General features: G+C 41.8%; 1 protein-coding gene and 2 pseudogenes across 2 annotated transcripts; all 3 read left to right on the forward strand.

The window, feature by feature from the left end:
* The first annotated feature begins 2255 nt into the window (after positions 1–2255).
* LOC111501138 (5S ribosomal RNA) lies at positions 2256–2374 on the forward strand (annotated as a pseudogene).
* Positions 2375–3368: 994 nt separating this feature from the next.
* On the forward strand, positions 3369–3487 carry LOC111501139 (5S ribosomal RNA; annotated as a pseudogene).
* A 1931-nt stretch (positions 3488–5418) lies between these two features.
* On the forward strand, positions 5419–19771 carry exoc3 (exocyst complex component 3). Of its 2 annotated transcripts, none has more exons than XM_004572943.4 (16): positions 5419–5579; positions 6587–6788; positions 7034–7253; positions 7379–7551; positions 8222–8434; positions 9956–10134; positions 10486–10602; positions 10761–10878; positions 11151–11276; positions 12036–12136; positions 13037–13147; positions 14267–14408; positions 15083–15205; positions 15350–15511; positions 15920–16041; positions 19389–19771. In XM_004572943.4, exons 2-16 carry the CDS (start codon positions 6645–6647, stop codon positions 19591–19593), a joined length of 2256 nt encoding a protein of 751 aa, XP_004573000.1. In that variant the 5' UTR covers positions 5419–5579; positions 6587–6644; the 3' UTR covers positions 19594–19771. The 2 variants fall into 2 exon arrangements, with proteins under 2 accessions (XP_004573000.1, XP_014266736.1); XM_014411250.4 differs by having other exon boundaries at positions 5421–5579; positions 6590–6788.
* The last annotated feature ends 570 nt before the right edge of the window (positions 19772–20341 follow it).

The raw sequence follows: 20341 nt of genomic DNA on the forward strand, positions 1-20341 counted from the left end.
CCTTGCTTTGTTAATGGAAATAAGTTTCTAAACCAGCGGGGCTGTTACCATCAGTTTTGGTCAAGTTACTTGAAAAAAGTAATTAGTAACTAATTACTGATTACTTCCCCAAAAAGTAATCCCGTTACTTTACTGATTACTTATTTTTAAAAGTAATTAATTACTTAGTTATTTAGTTACTTAGTTACTTTTTAAAAACACGATTTACAACCTGAATAGGTGATAAAGTGATAGATCTTTCAGCCCAATTCTACTTTTTCTACATAATCCATCACACAAAATGTAATCAAATGGAAAAGTCTCTTTTTAAAACTTGTTTTATTAGTTTTAATCTTTTAACTTTATGCATCAAGCAAAACATTTAATTATATGCAACATTCTCTGACTGGAAGAAATTAGTTTAACATTTAAACCTATTTTCTGCACATTCCAGCACATAAAATAAAATATTTTATGTGTTTACACTCAATCTTTCAAATAGATGCAAGTAAAACACAGCAGAAAATAAATAAAGTCAAAGACTCAGCGGTCCTTTTGCTCTATTTTCACCTGTAAAGCCGGAGTTGGGCAGGCGGAGGGTTACCCTGGTGCAGGTGTGCCGCGGCGGTCAGTGGAAGAATCCGTGAGTTTCTCTGTGAGTTTCCCGTTACGTCGTAGCTACTCGGTGCTTGCTCAGAAGTTTAGGGGTTTTTTCACTGTAAAAAGAAGTTTTCTTCCCACGCACAGCGGACACTAATGTTTTTGTCACTTTTTATGGAATCAAACTCAAAGTAAGGTCAGTACTTCCACGCTTTAAACGCTGCACGCTCATACTCTCTCCGCACTCGATATGTGATCCATTGTTGATCTGCACACAGCTGTTGTCACCAACGTCGCACTCGCTTACGTCACTGTTGTGAGACATTCTCGCAAAAAAATCATGGTTTTAGTAACGCAGCGGTCCTACGGGAAAGTAGCGGTAATCTAATTACTGTTTTTGCAATAGTAATCCCTTACTTTACTCGTTACTTGAAAAAAGTAATCGGATTAACGCGTTACTGCCCATCTCTGGTTACCATGCGGTTAACTTTAACACTGTAGTTAAATTGGTTGTGTTTGGAACTTCAAGTACTGCCCAACTCACCACTTAATTCCATAAATTTACACTTTGTGCTGAGGCCTGCAGCTTATGGCCATACCACCCTGAACAGGGCTGGTCTCGGAAGCTAAGAAGGATTGGGCTTGGTTAGTACTTGGATGGGAGACTGCCTGAGAATACCAGGTGCTGTAAGCTTTTCATGTCATTGAACTGCTTTTGATCCAGAGAAGGAGGGTGTTGAAAGACCCAAAGCAGCTACCCATTAATGAGGGCACTTAAACGACATTCCTTTTGGCTGTTTTCAGCAATGTCTTCTGCTGCCAGGTGAGGCCATCCGCACCTCACCGGGGCCTGTGCTGCTAACATAGGTCATCTAAATTATACCAGGGTGTGTGCATCTGGCTGAGAACCGGTGCTTCCGGCTGAGGCCATCTACAACACACCACGGCCTGTGGTACTGGCTGAGGCTGACTGCAACACACCAGGGCTTGCGCTTCTGGCTGAGGCCACCTCCACCAAACCAGGTCCTGTGCTGCTGGCTAAGGCCAACAACACCACACCAGGGCCTATGCTTCTGGCTGAAGCCATATACCCCACAACAGGGCCTGTGTTGCTGGTTGAGGCCATTTTAATATATGTATGGGGTGGCTGTAGCTCAGGTGGCAGAGCAGGTCAGCCACTAATCAGAAGGTCGGTGGTTCGATCCCAGGCTGCCTCCTGGCTGCATGCCAACTATCCCTGGGCAAGATACTAACCCCATGTTTGCCTACTGGTGGTGGCCAGAGGGCCCGGTGGCGCCAGTGTCCGGCAGCCTCGCCTCTGTCAGTGCGCCCCAGGGCAGCTGTGGCTACAATGTAGCTGCCATGATGTGTGTGTGAATGACTGGATGTAGTGTGAAGCGCTTAGAGTCCTTAGGGACTAGAAAAGCGCTATACAAATGCAGGCCATTTTACCATAATCACACCAGGGCCTGTGGCTCTGGCTGAGACCACCTACACCACACCAGGGCCTGTACTGCTGGTTAAAAGCTCAATTGAGCCCTTGGTTTAGGGTATTAGGCCACGACGCAGTTACCATTAACACTGTAGTTAAATTGGAGGGTTGTGTTTCGCAACTTCAAGTACTGCCCAACTCACCACTTGATTCCATAAATTGACACTTTGTGCTCAGGTCTGCAGGTTACGGTCATGCCACGCTGTGCACGCCCGATCTCGTCTGATCTTGGAAGCTAAGCAGGGTTGGGGTTGGTTAGTACCTGGATGGGAGACTGCCTGGGAATACCAGTTGATGTAAGCTTTTTATGTCATTGAACTGCTTTTGATCCAGAGAAGGAGGGTGTTGAAAGACCCAAAGCAGCTGCCCATTAATGAGGGCACATAAACGACATTCTTTTTGGCTGTTTTCAGCAATGTCTTCTGCTGCCGGGTGAGGCCATCCGCACCACACCGGGGCCTGTGCTTCTAACATAGTCAAGTCAAGTCAAGTCAAGTTTATTTATAGAGCACATTTAAAAACAACCAAGGCTGACCAAAGTGCTGTACAGTAAATACAGATAAAAATACAATAGAACACAATTTCGTAATAACACCTCGCTGATAAAAATAAAATAAAAATATATAAAACAAATAAATTAAACCTTTCTAAAAGCCAATGAAAAGAGGTGAGTTTTAAGAGCGGTTTTAAAAGTTTCTAGGCTTTTGGAGAGTCTGACGTGAGGAGGTAACATAGGTCATCTAAATTACACGAGGGCGTGTGTCTCTAGCTGAGGACCTGTGCTTCCGGCTGAGGCCAACCACACCACACCAGGGCCTGAGTTGCAAGAAGAAGCCACCTCCACCTCACCAGGTCCTGTGCTGCTAGCTGAGGCCATCTACCACACACCACGGCCTGTGCTTCTGGCTGAGGCTGACTGATACACACCAGGACCTGTGCTGGCGGCTGAGGCCATCTACACCACACCAGGGCCTGTGGCTCTGGCTGAGGTCATATACACACCACACCAGGGCTTGCGCTGCTGGATGAGGCCAACTACACCACACTAGGGCCTGTGCTTCTGAATGAGGCCATCTACATCACACGCGGGCTTGAGCTGCTGGTGGAGGCCATCTACACCACACCAGGGCCTGTGCTGCTGGTTAAATGCTAAATTGAGTCCTTGGGTTAGGGTATTAGGCAAGCATGCAGTTACCATTAACACTGTAATTTAATTGGAGGGATGTGTTTGTAACTTCAACTACTGCCCAACTCACCACTTGATTCCATAAATTGACTCTTTGTGGTAGGGCCTGCACCTTAGGGGCATACCACCCTGAGCTCGCCTGATCTCGTTTAATCTTGGAAGCTAAGCAGGGTTGGGGTTGGTTAGTACTTAGATGGGAGACTGCCTGGGAATACCAGTTGATGTAAGCTTTTTATGTCATTGAACTGCTTTTGATCCAGAGAAGGAGGGTGTTGAAAGACTCAAAGCAGCTGCCCATTAATGAGGGCAAGCTTAAAACATTTGTAGAATATAAACAGAGCACTCTGCTTCTCTTTACAGCTCCTCACTCCACCAGGGCTGTTTGGCACTTTCTGATAGTGAGCAAATGTGATGTATGTACTGCAGCAGTCATACAGACAACTGGATGGTCCAAAAGTTGGCCGACCTATTACTGGCTGAGGTTTTAGTAGAGTTGTGGCTGAACCACATAAAAATATATCATTAATTTTAATCTCCCCAATCCATTATAATGTTATGTTGGAATGTTGTTAAAGAGGGTCAAAATGTTTCAACCCAGTTTGTTTTGCAGATTCTGTATAGCAGCTTTAATATAGAGAGAACACAACTTCCAGATTGTATGAATAAAATCAGTTTTTTTCTTTTTGTCAGTTTAACAGTTTCTGTTGTGCCTGCCACTGCTCCCTGTCTGTTTTCTTACCTGTTTCTTCCTCACCTTGTACTTTCTCCTTACGTTCTCCTCTTTCCTCTCTCCCTCTTTGGACTGACAATCATACACAAATAGAATTTATTCAATTAGATGAAAAATTACATTAATATGAAAAAAATACTATTAAGATCACTAACAAAAAGTCCTCTCTCAGTGTACTTTCAACCAAAAGGCAAATAACTAAACCACACGAACATCTAATAAAGGATATAAATATTGAAACACTGATCCAACATTATTCTTGATTTACAGATCATTTGATTTTACACTTTTACCTGAATGTGGCTCCTTTTTAAAAAAAAACAACTTCCTTATATCCATTATGAACCTGGCTGTCTCTCTGTACACAAACACACACACAACAGGAGTAATGGGCATCCAGTCAGTTAGCTAGTAAGTATCCATTTCAAACAGGACAGTGGTAACAACAGCAGGCTACGAACAATTGTAAGTTTTAGCTTTTAAATAGGCTGTATACATTTCAATGGGAGCAACAGGACGGTCAAATGGCGCTGATTTTACTACAGAGTAGGACAGATTGTAGGGCAGCAAACATAATCGGAAAACACGTTTTCAACAATGCAGGTCACCTGGTGTAATGTTTTTCAGCTAAAAAGAAACATGCTCTGACTCCTACCTAACTATATAAAGAGTAACATGCAGCTGATATGTTCTGTCTTAAGCCAGGCACTCACACCTCCGCTCTGCTGCGTCTCAGCCACCATCGCTCTGGCACAAAGGGCACCAGAGCCAGAGCAGGGGAGAGGCGAGCTGGAACAAACCATTTTGGGAGAGGGGATATCTATACTTTTGTTGTTAAAATATTACATCTCAACCAAGTACAGTACTGTATGCTTTTCATATTTTTAGTAGTGTGTCACACAAACAGCAAATATTGTCAAAAAAGTAATAAATCTTTGGGGGTGCTTTGCACAGCACGCCGAAGTTGTGTTTTTAAATCGTGCTCTATTTGGATTGGATTACACATTAAAAAAATGTGCAACCAAAAACTGTTTTTGTTCAGCTTTAGTACAATAAAAATAAAATATAACACAAACACAAAATGAAGGAGAGATGACAAAAACAACGGGAGAAAGAAAGGACAGGAAGGAGGAGAAAAAAGATTTCGGCACACTGGGCTAAACTATTCGTTTTAGGGAAACATTGCAATGAAAAATGTGAGTATTGATGAGACAATAGAGAATGTTATATTACACTGTATGAGGAAGAAGCAAGAAAACTGATTGAAAGCCTAAATGGATTTAATCTTAAACTAGATTTCATTGATTGACTTAGAAATAAATCAGGAAGCAAAAGTTATCAGGCCATATTTAATTATCTTGGACAAACGCATTTGTGTGACATGTGGATCCACACTCCATACCAGTTGGTGGCGGTATTTCACCAATTCGTTGTTTGTCAACAGCCAAGAAGAAGGAGCAGCAGGCGTCTCCTGCGCTGCTGGGAGCAGGAAGTTGAACAACGACAACAAAGGCTGTGTTAGTTGAAATAATAATATATTTAATACTGGTAGATATGGTTTTTGTCTCCCCTCTGGTTTTGCCTTAAGTGAGGTAAGTGTCCGGTTCTGAAGAACTAGCTTGTTGTATTGTCGCTGACACTGGGACGTTTTCGCTTGTTGTTAGCTTAGCATCCATTTACTACGTTGGATCATCTGTTTTCATTTCACCGTTAGTTGAATTGTGTACTTGATCCAGTCACGACTGTGTTCTGATGCGGTGTTATAGCTGTCAGTGCAAAAGCAACACTAGCTTTTGTTGTGTTGCATTAACGTTAGGCGGCGGCATTAGGACCACAGAAGCCATTTAACAGTGTCTGCCAATGAAGTACTGTCATTTGGAAATGGCTTTCTATCCCTGCGACAGAGCAGAGTTTAGTCCGCTTCTTGCTCTGTGACAGCTCCAGCGCCCCTTCGTCCGGATGGGATAACCGGAAGAAAATAATGGACGTGACATTCACGTGCATGTGATGTGTCAGGATTAGACTTTACCTTCAATAATTGCACAGCATTGTTGGTTTTATAAACAGGACCTTGAAATCTGTATGTGTCTTCACAAGTGGAATACCATCTTAGACCCGCAGCATACAGTCCCCAAAACCAGTGGCTAACTACCTTCCTTTTATCGCAAATTCTTGAAAAAGTAGTTGCTAAACAGCCAACTGATCATCTGCAGAGGAATCGCTTATTTGAAGCGTTTCAGTCAAGTTTCAGAGCTCATCACAGAAACAGAGTTAGAGAAGGATACAGATGATCTTGTTATGGCCTACAGCGTTCAAAATGTTATTACAGTGATAAGAGCATCTGTAGATCAGATTGAATTAGGTTGAATTACTGGCACACGATGGTGCTAAACATGTTCAAAAAACTTACTTCTTAAATCCAGACAGTGTGAAAATTCCTGCCAGGTTTTAGATGCTTTATGGTGTAAATTAGCCTTTATACACGTAGTGTTTAATGTCCACAATAATCAAGGTATCTAAACCAGTCATGAGTGTTAAAGTTTGTAAAGCAAAGCATTGCTACATAAAGATCAGCCCTTTCGATATTTCTCTCTTTAAGCAGGTCCTCGTGTGGAAACCTTTGGACACACCTGACACCTTATTTGCTGAGCAGGACTATGGAGGAAACAAGCAGGGAGGCAGTTGCCACTGCAGTGCAGCGTGTGGCAGGGATGCTGCAGAGGTCAGATCAGCTGGATAAAGTGGAGCAATACAGAAGAAGAGAAGCCCGTAAAAAGGCGTCAGTGGAAGCGCGGCTCAAGGTGATGTTTCCTCTGTGTGTACTGTTGTTGTTATCTTAGCAATGTCTACTATTTAATTCAATAACAGCTAAGATAAAGGTATGCTTTTTTATAGAGAATGTATTCATTAGTAATCTACACAGTAGATGGATACACGTTAAACAAGAAAGCAAAGCATTTGTATATAGCACAAGGTTATTAAGTCCCAGTAATTCAACAATGATGCTGAACATGAATGTTTCCTGGTGGTCCTTGATGTTCTTCAGGCAGCCATTCAGTCCCAGTTGGATGGTGTTCGGACTGGACTGACCCAGCTGCACAGTGCTCTGCTAGATGTCAAAGATATCCAGAGTTCATTGGCTGATGTCAGTAAAGACTGGAGGCAGAGCATTAACACCATTGAAAACCTAAAAGATGTCAAGGATGCTGTAGTTCAGCACAGCCAGCTGGCTGCTGCTGTGGAAAACCTAAAAAATATCTTCTCTGGTAAGTTTAGCTGAACCTAAAAACTTCAATCTAAAAGATGCCAACAATATTCTGTTACTATAGAAACCTTATCTGCTCTTGGTTTTTACTGGCATGGGTGTCTTTTTCCTTTGCTTTGTGTCTAGTGCCAGAGATAGTGGGAGAGACACAGCAGCTGATAGAGCAGGCAGAGCTGCTGCAGGCCCACAGGAAGCTGATGGAGCTGGAGTGTTCACGTGATGACCTCATGTATGAGCAGTACCGTATGGACAGCAGGAACACCAGTGACATGCATCTCATTTCCATCTACTTTGAAGATGTAAGCGAACATAGCAAAGTCGATGCAGAGAGTTGGACCAGTGGCAGCCTTGCCCCTAAAAATATAGCTTGGAACAAAATCCATCACAAAATACAACAAACGTTACAAATAAGTTTGCTCAGACTACCTGTGTGGTTGCGCGCACGTGCCTGCTAGAATACATTTGGTGGTCAAACTCCATTACAGTGTGCTTAAAGTTCATGCAAATAATATGCATGTGGAATACATGCAAAGCCGAGTTCCAGTTGTCACTTGGAATTGTCCTCTTGGGTACAAGTTCGTGCATCCCGGTCAACTGGCAGTACCTGCCTTGTTTAAGAATTTGATTGGACAAGTCAGTGTCATTCACACACAGTGCAGGTGCTTTTGTCATTTGAAAACTCTGAATGTTGAAAGCATTGAAAAGGCATAAAAGAGCTACGTCTGAAAAAAGTGAATAAAAATCTCCGATAGTAAAAGTGTTTAAAAAAATACAGTTTATGAGTAAAAAATCGTTTGACTGGCTTCATGAAGGGACACCAATGCCTTAAACTTGTGTTCATTCTTTTTTTTTTTTAACCTTTATTTAACCAGACAAAAAAATCCTGTGATTAAAAATATGGCCTGGTTCAACACAGGTAGTTGTAGAGAAGCCGCTCAAAAAGCTTTCGCTCTCTCTGTTCTCTTCCAGGTTCAGGGACTGTCAGACGAGCTGGCTAAACAATTATGGATGGTACTGCAGCGGTCCATGGTAACAGTTCGTCGTGACCCCACCATGCTGGTGTCAGTAGTTCGTATCATTGAGCGGGAGGAGAAGATTGATCGGCGTATGGTTGACCGAAAAAAGCAGACTGGGTTCATCCCGCCTGGGCGGCCCAAAAAGTGGAAGGACAAGATGTTTGAGGTCAGAACAGGATAATACTTTGTAAATACTGAGAGAAAAAACAATTTCAAAGGGTCTGAAAACTCTCCACATCTTTTTAAGTACCTGCCAACTCTTCTTAAATCGTATCAGTCATTGTGTTTGTGAGTACTTATCCAAAACTTGTTTACATTTAATTTGCCTTTGCTAGGGCTGCTCAATTAATCGAACTTTAATCACGATTACGATCTGGGCTTTCAACGATCATTAAAAATGACTGAGCCGATTATTAGCCCCTCCCTCATTTATCCGCGACACCTTAAAGGCCGGTCCATGAAAATATTGTCGGGCATAAACCGGTCCGTGGCGCAAAAAAGGTTGGAGACCGCTGATTAAGAGGACCCGAGGGAAGCTCGGAAAGCTAAGCAGAAGTTATTTGGAGAGTGACTGCCGTTGGTTGAAAAGAGAGTTTAAAAAAAAAAAAAACTTCAGTGGTGTTGCGCACTATTTTATATTATTTTTTAAAGTTATTGTTAACCCTTTAAAGCCGGTCAGAGCAGCACGCTCCGTTTTGCGTAACTATTTTTAAATCCCTGTAGAACCTGAACCGCATAAGCTAGCGCAATAATTTGTTTTGCATATGAAACCGGAGGAGTTGTACTTACATCTGATGCCATCAGCTTGTCCTCGGTCACGGTTTCGTTCCACATATAGCTTTGCAAAAATTGCATAAAAAGCGCTTGCAGGAACAAAAACATAATATTCCAGAAACACGCTTTGCCGTTCCTATCAGCTGGTCGTAACACTTCCCACAGTGAAATGATGCACCTGCTGTTTTCTTTGCAAATTTGCATCATAGGATTGTTTTTTGTTTTTCCTGCAGTATATAAAAATTGCTGTATCTCCAAAATAAAACTATGAAGACACTCAAAATAAATTTCCTGTGGTGGGAAACTATTTTTTTGCAACTTTATTGTATTTAAAGTTTTGAGGGATAAACCTCTTAAATTTCTCCAAGTAGAAATGTATGTAAACAAAACAAAAGCAATTTTCAATGTTTTTTTGTAGTTTATTGCACTTTTTTGCAATTTATGTAATTACTATGGACTTAATGCATACATATTATTAAAATATGGGCTATAACAGTTGTATTGATGTATAGCAACTTGAAATGCTCCCACAAATGGCATTACAGCATGTAAAAAAAATAATATAAGCTCTGGTGGACTTGGTTCTATGGTAGGTCTTAAAGGGTTAAATAAATATCGTCAAATAATCGTGATCTCAATTTCAGTGAAAATAATCGTGATTATCATTTTTGCCATAATCGAGCAGTCCTAGCCTTTGCTTTTATTTTCATTTTCTTCATAAAATATTTCAGTCTTTGTATTTCTGACCATGTGGTTAGTATTCTGTCAGCTGTAGGACTGGTGTCTGTCTACAGTGATCTCCATCCACTTATGGAGACCCCTTTGACTCATTTAAACCTGTGTTTGCACTCATGGTTGACACAGCCACAAAGCCAGTGAGCATTTATGAAGCCTTTGGTGGATTCTGTTGCAGGTGTTGGAGGGTACAGTCAGCACCCGCATTGAGGGCACACAAGCAGTCACAAGAGAGGCTGATAAAATGTGGCTGGTTCGTCTTCTAGAAATAACCAGGAAATATGTTCTGGATGATCTGATTGTTGTCAAAAATCTCATGGTGCAGTGTTTCCCTCCACACTACAACACATTCAACAGGTCAGACATATCATTTCTTGTAAGAGTGTGAAGTCGCAGTTATGTTAAATGTCTATAAATGTCTTTCAATCCTCAGCTTATTTGTACATCACTAAAAAACTGAAGATCTGCAGATCTATCAAACTGTTTCCATAGTGAGGTAAAGGGCTTTGTACATTTAGTAGCCCCCCGCCAGGACTACATGTGAAAATGAGTCTGGCTAAATCTGGTATATTTAAGTGCTCGTGTTCATTCGTATGCATTGTCCTTTTTAAATAAACACGAGTCAACGATATATTCTACATATATGCTTTTGTGTGTCGTATTCACAGATGTGCTCACCCACATGTGCACCCTGTATGCGTGTTTCAGGTTTTTCCGTCTTTACCATAATGCTGTGTCCATGCGTGTCAAAGAACTGGCCTCTGAGGACTTGGAGGCTAATGAGATTGTGTCTCTTCTGACGTGGGTCCTCAACACATATAAGAGGTACACACACAAAGCACACTTTGTGAGTCTTTGCTTGGAAGCATGTATGTAAACTGACCTAACCCTGGGGCATCTTACTACTGCTGAGCAAAACTCATGAGGAATCTGCAGGTGTGACAGATGTACTGTTATACAACGAGTGTGTGTGTTTGTCCCAGCGTGGAGATGATGGGCCATCCAGAGCTCTGTTCAGAGTGTGACATCCACCAGCTGGAGCCTTTGCTGCCGCGAGAGGTGGTGGACGACCTGCTCAGCAAATATGTGAAGACCTTTACAGTAAGTTGCTACCAGGAACTCTCTGGATTGTCTCATTCAAGTTATTGTGCCTGTAATTATTTATACAGTATATTGTGCAGTTTAAGTTCTCATGCAATTAAAAACTGTGAGTGCTGCACTACAGTAGGCCGGCTCCTTGAACATCCAACTGCAAAAGAAACCAACTCCTCATGTCCTCATATCTGTAACTTGTAATGTCAGCATCTCATTAAAAATGACAAACAACAGAAATCAAGTCAATTCCTGTTTCTGTTTGACGTTCATGTCTTTAGTCTAATATAACAGGCTGGCTGCGCAAGGCCCTGGAAACGGATAAGAAAGACTGGCAAAAGGACACAGAGCCTGAGGCTGATCAAGACGGATACTATCAGACCACACTGCCGGCCATCGTCTTTCAGGTAACACGCAGCTCCCCCGTGAGGAGTGAGCCCGTACAGAGCTGTAAGATTTTCAGCCGTGTTGATAACACGCCTCGTGTGAATGTTCTCAGCCAGATGATGTCCGCACTGTTTTTTTTAACTTGGCGTCAACACTCATATTACAGACCACGCCTGTTTTTTCAATAGCATTACTAGCTACCTCTTTAAAATGTAACAAGCCAAGTAACTATTTTAATTAGTTTAACTGCACTTGATTATTTGTAAAAATGTTTCAACAGTAGCAGAGGATCCTTTACAGGTTCCACACGTTCTGTTAGGTTGGTGTCTTTTGATATTGCACCATTTTTATTCCTGTAAACATTTGTCTCTGCTTATTCACTGGCATGCTCACCTGCCTCAGCCTGGGTCACTGCTGCAGTAATGCACTTTGGTTGGCAGAGAAGAGGCAGAGCACAGAAAGGAGGAGATAGTTTTATACGACTGTAATTAAACTTGGTTATGTTTAACTAGTTACTCTCCAACACTGCTCATTGTTAAAAGCAGTTTATTTTCACTGCGCTTGATGAAGAAAAAATGAGATCTAAAGCGTGGTGGGGGAAGTATCGGGGTCACACTGATCAGGTCATGGAGACTTTTCAGGCACAGTGTTAGACTGAAGCTGTCCCTCACTGACTGCAGTTTGAAGGATTTGCTGTGACATTCAGTGTACTGTGTGATGTCTGCTACGTTGTACTTGCTTCTTGAAAGTGCTCCTCTGATTCTGTCTCGACTCCTCAGATGTTTGAGCAGAACCTACAAGTTGCTGCACAGATTGATGGAGATTTCAAAGAAAAGGTTCTGAAGCTTTGCCTGAAACAAATGAACACTTTCCTCCTCAGGTATTTCTGTCATACGCTTTTTTAACTTTTCTTGTAACAGTTCAAGAAAAATGTCAGTGATTTTGAATTTTATGAAGGTGTCATTTAAACCACAGCTTTATGATAAGCTCCTCCTGGAGTAGTGAGTTGCAGGCCTTGATTTTCATGCTCAGACATATGCAAACCCTAGCGCTGTGCAAACAAACTTGTATTTTCCTGCAGCTATTTCCTTGTGTGCACCACTTTTTTCACGAGGACTTAATAGTTCCACTGAGGTGTACACTAAGGGACAACTCACTGCATGTAGTTACACTGACAAATACCTTTATTTCCATTCTGGTGCTGCAGGTAAAATCATTCACCAGCAACTTTAATGAACTGACGCTGCACAGCACTATATACTAATGGCCCTTTAGCACTCTTATTCCATCTGCTGTCTTTTTGCGCACCCTCACATCACAGTTTCACACAACATAACCATTGTTTAAAATGTGTGCGAGAATTATTAGTCTGCATTTCCTAGTGTTGACTTATTGTGAGACTGACAGATTGAAACAATTCACACAGTTCTCTGAAAAACTGTGGAGCAGTTAAAACCAGCGTGATGAGGCTTCGTCATTAATCATTGAATAGAAGCTGTTAAACATTTGAGAGAATCCGGATCATTGTGATGAATAAACCTGTTGTGATGTGAATCCGGTTCTAATTGTTTCTGTTCTCACTTCATTGGGAAGTGTGCTACAAGTGCATCTTGCAACATTGGGCCCAAAATGAACACCCTCAACGTGGTTCATAAAAGTCCCCGGTTCTCCAAATTAAAAGTAGCTAATAATCAATAGTAATTGCATCCATTTAGAGAGCAAGTAAGAGAACAAACTACGGGAACATCTTTACCAGTAACTATGTGTGTTTTGTTTGCAGGTACAGGGAGGAGGCGGTGAGCTACAAAGAAGAGCACCTGAGAGACAGGCAGCTGCCTCAGTGCTATGTGCAGTATATGATAGCCATCATTAACAACTGCCAGACATTTAAGTGAGTTGTAATTTCATTCATGAACTAGTGTTAACATATTATCCAAATAAGAGGTGGATTACTCTAATTCACCCCATCAGCCATAACAGACTGATGGGGTATTGTCATCAGCTCGCTGGGCGGGCAGGCGCTTGGCACGAACACCTAAGATTGTGACACCACAGGTGCATCTACGAATGATCTCAGACAAGTTCAAATCACACTGGCTGGCAGTGTGCTGGCAAAGATTGTTGAAGATTTCTGTTTTTACCTGTGCTTGATACAGTAAGAGCTCAGCGACACTGAGCTCAAGCTGTGCAAAGCTGTGATGTGCTGAGATCTTAATGAAGGCAAATCACTTTCATCAGCTGCTCCTGTTTGTTACACACATCCTGGTGCACAAGAGACAGCAGCGGCTAACAGAAGGGACAAAGTGTGTCAAGTTTTCAAAATAAAAGCCCTCAGTTTCCTAATAGAAGGAAAATGTGCTTCAGACACTTTTGGATTTTCAAAATATAAGCCCTTAGTGTTATACAGGAAGTTATTTTATTGACCACAGGTATGTGTTGATTTTCAAAATAAAAGCAATGGGACAGTCATTATAAGAATTTCACAGGATTGTCCCTTTTTCATAACAAAGGCCTCTGCTTATTGGTTGATGCTGTGAAATGTTCAGTATAAGCCACTGTCAGCAATGTGTGCTACTCAGTCCTTCGTAGAGTCCTCCGTCACTCTTTATGAACTGCAGTCAGCTGGAAGATGTTGCATCATGTTTTTTATTGTTGCACAGGTTTTACCCAAATTCATGCTTTACTGCTATTACATTTAGCAATGACTGTACTGTTTAAACAGTTATAAGGTTATATGTCCTTGTATTATTTATTATGTTTTAATTCGTTTTCAAAACTTTGCATGCTGTTTTTTTTCGCATCACAAATTCAGAAGTGGTGTTCTGGAAGTTATGGTGAGAAAACATGCAAAAATATGCCAATATTAATATAAGCCACTAGGGTGTGATGTGTTCTGTAAACACAGGCTGGTGAAAGCGGCTCACCGCTGATGCTGTCTGTCAGTGAAACTGATTTATGGCTCAGTCATGTTATGAAGATTCATTTGTAAACAGTCCCATCTGTCACTCAGGGAGTCCATCAACAGTCTGAAGAGGAAGTACTCTCAGTCATCAGAGCCCACTGACAGTGATGCTGCCATAGAGAGGACGCTCAATGAGGTGGCAAAGGAGGGTTGTCAGTTCCTGTTAGATGAAGTTTTCCTTGATCTTGAGGTAAAAAAACAAAGTATATTTTTAATAATACTATAGTTACTACATGTTTATATCTTGTTTGTTGTATTTCTAGTTTCATTTTCTATTAAAAAAAACAAAACTCCGGTCTGATATTGTAATCAGATTTTTATTAAATATATTATAAAAGGATGCCAGTCGTGTTCATTGCACGGAGCCTGAAAGTAGTGTTTGACTGTTTGGGTGGTCCAGAAAACACGCCTGTCACGTTCAGTCCACGGCTTTCAGAGGAAGTACTTTCTCTAGTCTTGCAGCAAAGCATTTAGCTACTATTTTGGTGTCCACTTCAAAGGAATATAGGTGTTTATAATCACATTTAAATCCATTATATATTTCCTGTTGATCAATAAGAGACAAATGAATCTGCTGTATATTAGGTGTTGTTGCTTCGAGGGTCTTTGAGCGAGTAAATGAGCAGCCTGCTCTCCTTGCTCACACATTGTAACAATAACAACACAAAAACTTTACAGATTTATCAGCTGAAAGTGAGTCGAGGGTGCAGTTGAGTTCCTGTGAAACAGCTGGTGCAGCTGTTTCACAGGAACTTGTGAAACCTCTTAAACTGAGGATTTATTTTAGCATTACGAATGAATGATAAGAATTTCCTCTGATGTTTAAATACTGATTACAAATTATTCTCTCATTGCATTTTCCAGAGTCACTTGAACGAACTGCTGACCAGGAAGTGGCTGACAGGCTCTCATGCTGTGGATACCATCTGTGTGACGGTGGAGGACTATTTCAATGACTTCAACAAGATTAAGAAACCTTTCAATCAGGTAGAAGTTTTGCAAACAGCCGTAGAGTCCAGTGAAATTGAATAACGATGTTTTCAGCATGTAGGTCTGAGCTGTTTGCGTAGCTTCCACAGCTGTAGTGTAACTCTACTCTGAGGACTAACCTGCTCTATGTGCTGTGTGCAGGAGATGACGAGTGAGGCCCTGCGCAGGGTGGTAGTCGAGTACATTAAAGCAGTGATGCAAAAGAGGATCACTTTTAAAAACCCTGACGAGAGAAAGGAGGGAGCTGAAAGGATGATGAAGGAAGCTGATCAGTTCAAGTTCCTCTTTAGAAAATTGGCTGCAGTAAGTTCACATGTGTGCAGTGCTCTTTGGTATGGAAATATGTGGACAGTGTGTGCTTCTTCTCTCATTTTGATAATTACGGCTTGTAGCTCATGAAAATCAAAAATCCAGGATCTCGAGTGACTACAATGTTTCAGATTAATCAAAACAATGAACTACAATAATGTCTGACTTCCTAAAATATATTTCAAATGTATATTAATTTAACATAATACCTCATTCATTTTTATATTGACCTAAATGAGCTCAGACTTGACTCTTTCAAGTTTTGTTTTCGTGTGGATTTTCTACCCTAACTCTAATTGATGTACTGTGAAGAGTTTAACAGCCAAGCAGATGATACACACGATCCTCACACAGCAGCACATGAAAATATTCTTGGTTCTCTTTTGTTTTTTAACCATGTAGGGTGAGGACACGGACTGGCTTTGTGGTGCCATCACTGCTATTGCAGAAGTGTTCAAGCTGACTGACCCCACATTGCTGTTCCTGGAGGTCTCCACGCTGGTGTCTAAATATCCTGATATCAGGTACACAGACACATGCTAACGCTGGCTAGCATTCCAGCTGTTGCCAGCATCATTCCCATATTTTCAGCATGGTACTTTAGACATACAGTGGGGCAAAAAAGTATTTAGTCAGCCACCGATTGTGCAAGTTCCCCCACTTAAAATGATGACAGAGGTCAGTAATTTGCACCAGAGGTACACTTCAACTGTGAGAGACAGAATGTGAAAAAAAAAATCCATGAATCCACATGGTAGGATTTGTAAAGAATTTATTCGTAAATTAGGGTGGAAAATAAGTATTTGGTCACCTCAAACAAGGAAAATCTCTGGCTCTCACAGACCTGTAACGTCTTCTGTAAGAAGCTTTTCTGTCCCCCACTCGTTACCTGTATGAATGGCACCTGTTTGAACTCATCATCTGTATAAAAGACACCTGTCCACAGCCTCAAACAGTCAGACTCCAAACTCCGCCATGGCCAAGACCAAAGAGCTTTCGAAGGACACCAGGAAAAGTATTGTAGACCTGCACCAGACTGGGAAGAGTGAATCTACAATAGGCAAGCAGCTTGGTGTGAAAAAATCAACTGTGGGAGCAATCATCAGAAAATGGAAGACATACAAGACCACTGATAATCTCCCTCGATCTGGGGCTCCACGCAAGATCTCATCCCGTGGGGTCAAAATGATCATGAGAACGGTGAGCAAAGATCCCAGAACCACACGGGGGGACCTGGTGAATGACCTGCAGAGAGCTGGGACCAAAGTAACAAAGGTCACCATCAGTAACACACTACAACGGCAGGGAATCAAATCCCGCAGTGCCAGACGTGTTCCGCTGCTGAAGCCAGTGCATGTCCAGGCCCGTCTGAAGTTTGCCAGAGAGCACATGGATGATACAGCAGAGGATTGGGAGAATGTCATGTGGTCAGATGAAACCAAAGTAGAACTTTTTGGTATAAACTCAACTCGTCGTGTTTGGAGGAAGAAGAATACTGAGTTGCATCCCAAGAACACCATACCTACTGTGAAGCATGGGGGTGGAAACATCATGCTATGGGGCTGTTTTTCTGCCAAGGGGACAGGACGACTGATCCGTGTTAAGGACAGAATGAATGGGGCCATGTATCGTGAGATTTTGAGCCAAAACCTCCTTCCATCAGTGAGAACTTTGAAGATGAAACGAGGCTGGGTCTTCCAACATGACAATGATCCAAAACACACCGCCCGGGCAACAAAGGAGTGGCTCCGTAAGAAGCATTTGAAAGTCCTGGAGTGGCCTAGCCAGTCTCCAGACCTCAACCCCATAGAAAATCTGTGGCGGGAGTTGAAAGTCCGTGTTGCTCGGCGACAGCCCCAAAACATCACTGCTCTCGAGAAGATCTGCATGGAGGAATGGGCCAAAATACCAGCTACTGTGTGTGCAAACCTGGTAAAGACCTATAGTAAACGTTTGACCTCTGTTATTGCCAACAAAGGTTATGTTACAAAGTATTGAGTTGTATTTTTGTTATTGACCAAATACTTATTTTCCACCCTGATTTACCAATAAATTCTTTACAAATCCTACCATGTGGATTCATGGATTTTTTTTTCACATTCTGTCTCTCACAGTTGAAGTGTACCTCTGGTGCAAATTACTGACCTCTGTCATCATTTTAGGTGGGGGAACTTGCACAATCGGTGGCTGACTAAATACTTTTTTGCCCCACTGTATACAAGAACTGAAATGATGGGATCGTTTTTTATATGGCACATTTACACTAAACATTTTTTTCTCTCACATTGCTGCTTTCATGGTCATTTGAGGAAATAGCATAAGCTTTAATTGCAGTAGTTACCCTGAAAAAACCTACACAAATAGTGTCACCAGTCAGATCTGAGTTTGAATAAAAGACATTAGGTTGCTTTTCCTTAAAATAAGGTTTTTACCCACCACAATACATTTCTACTGTAGCTGCACAGTGTCACATGACATTCGTGGCCAAGGAGTGGCTGACAATAATTAACAGTTAAAAAAAAAAAGCTGTGAAGTCTGCTAGTAAAATGAAACGGGACAGTTTGCACAGAGAGTACTTCCTGCTCTCAGAGACTGATATAGATGTAACGCTGGATTTATCTGGAAGTATTGAACGTGTCATCAAAGTACTTATTGTTAGGTGTGTGTTTAGTGTAGGAGTAATGCAACATACTCACATTCATATAGTATTTATTCGTTTTTAAGCTTAACCAACACTTTATTCTATATATCTACCTCACATCCATGCATGCCTTTAGACTGAGGGAGGATGTAGTCAGAGGAAACCACACGCTCACAGGGAGAACATAGAAAGGCCCCAGCCAGGGTTCAAGACACTTTTGCTGCGACAGTGCAGCCATTAGACCACCACGAGTGATGACCCAAACACGGGCTGCAGGAAACAGACTTAAAAGAAAGACTCCGTGGCAGTTATAGGGAACCACAATGGAGATCCAGAACTGGTGCTGGGAACCAGGGCAAAGAAATCAAGCAGCTTCTAACAAACTTATAGTGGATTAAATATTCAAGTGTTTGCCTCTCGTGTGCAGGTATAGTTTTTTCATTTGATACATTTTAGTTATCAGTTTTATTGTTCCCAATGCTGTGTGTTTACTGATTTGGAGCTTTAAGTGCACATTAAGCACTAAGTGTATAAAGCTCATTTACTGAGCCCTGCTCTCCAAACCTGACAGAGCTGTAACAGTGTCTGTGTAGCTGGATTTAAGAAGTGCTTACATTTCTGAGTGTTTGGCGCCATCTTCTGTCAGTACACAAGGTTACATCACCAGGTTATAAACTTTTATTTATAAAAGTTTATAACCTTTATAAAATTTTATAAAGGTTATAAACTTTGTTTCTTAAACCCAGCTTCACAGACAGAATCACATCTTTGAGAGCAGAGCTCCATGGTGTAAGTTCGCCTTTGTACATGTAGTGCTTCATGTCCACTTTGAAAGGCTTCTGGTTAAAGTGCTCTTTGGAAGGAAGACATACAAAGTTAAAACATGAACTGATTAATATTCCACTCTGACTCCAGGTGGGAACTTGCTCCTGACGTCGCAGCGTTAGAAACGAGAGTTTTTCATGCAATCTGTTTACACATCTTGATGAGGGCGTGCACGCTGAATCGTGTTGGTGTTCTTTCTGTTAAGCATGACCGTGCCATGAGAAAAAAGCTTTTCAGACTTAGTTTAAAAAGAGAGTGCCTCAACTAATGTTGAAGTGTGCCTGATCACCGAGTGAGCCGTGACAGTGCTACCAAGGCCATCAACACCACGCGGAATACAGCATGTGTCTATAATGAGTTTGCCTATACGTGGCTGAGGTTGTTTGTCCCTCCGGCTCTCTGTAGGGAGGAGCACATCCAGGCGCTGCTTGCTGTGCGTGGTGATGCCAGCAGGGAGATGCGGCAGATGATCATCGGAACGCTCAGCGAGAATAAAGTGTCACATTCTGGTGTCACACAGTCCATTTTTAAAGACGTCGCTGTGCCCACCATTGCCATGACGACCATGACTACAATGACCTCCATGGCAACCTCAAAGCTGCTAAAATAAAGCCTATTTCCATGTCCAGCTCCTTCGGTCACACTAGCATAACAAAGGATACTTTATTTTTCACTGGTTCTTGCAGCCTGTTTTCTGTATTCACTCATTTTGTTCCTTCTTTCCTGATCACATGCCTGCTTAAACAAATACAATTTGTATTGTATAAATGGACTGCATCACAAGACTTTATGTCCTCTCCTTTTACTGAACTTCCCTGTGTTACTCTGTTTCTTGTCAGTCATGTTTCTTTACCTTAGCTGTCCCCTGACTTGTGTACAGCATTCAGTTAACTTCGTTTCATTTTTAATAGCCGATACTTCACATTACCTGTATGGACTGAGCATGAAAAGAAATGGAACAAAAGCAGGATACCTTAAGAGAAAAATAACTCAAGAGGCCGTGGTATTCAAGTGTTTGTTTTTTAATATATTTCATAGAAAGTTCACATGAAAAACACCTGGATCAAAAAGTTCTGGTAATCACCAGAAGCTAGAACCAACCAGACAAAGGTTCCAGAGAATCAGCTGATGCTCTCCTAGTGTAATTCATTCACTGTCATATTTCGGCCGGACCCCATCCTAGATGTTGTGGGACAAGAGGTGGGGTTCACCATGGACAGGTCACCAATCTGTTGCTGAGAGACAACTGTGCACACCTACAGCCAATGAACCTAGCATGCATGTCTTTGTGGCATGCGTGTTCAAGAAGTTTCTGTATCCAGGTTCTGTACAGTGCTGGTGTTAGACACGGAGCATGC

The sequence above is a fragment of the Maylandia zebra genome, linkage group LG18, assembly GCF_041146795.1.
Source record: "Maylandia zebra isolate NMK-2024a linkage group LG18, Mzebra_GT3a, whole genome shotgun sequence".
NCBI lineage: Eukaryota > Metazoa > Chordata > Actinopteri > Cichliformes > Cichlidae > Maylandia > Maylandia zebra.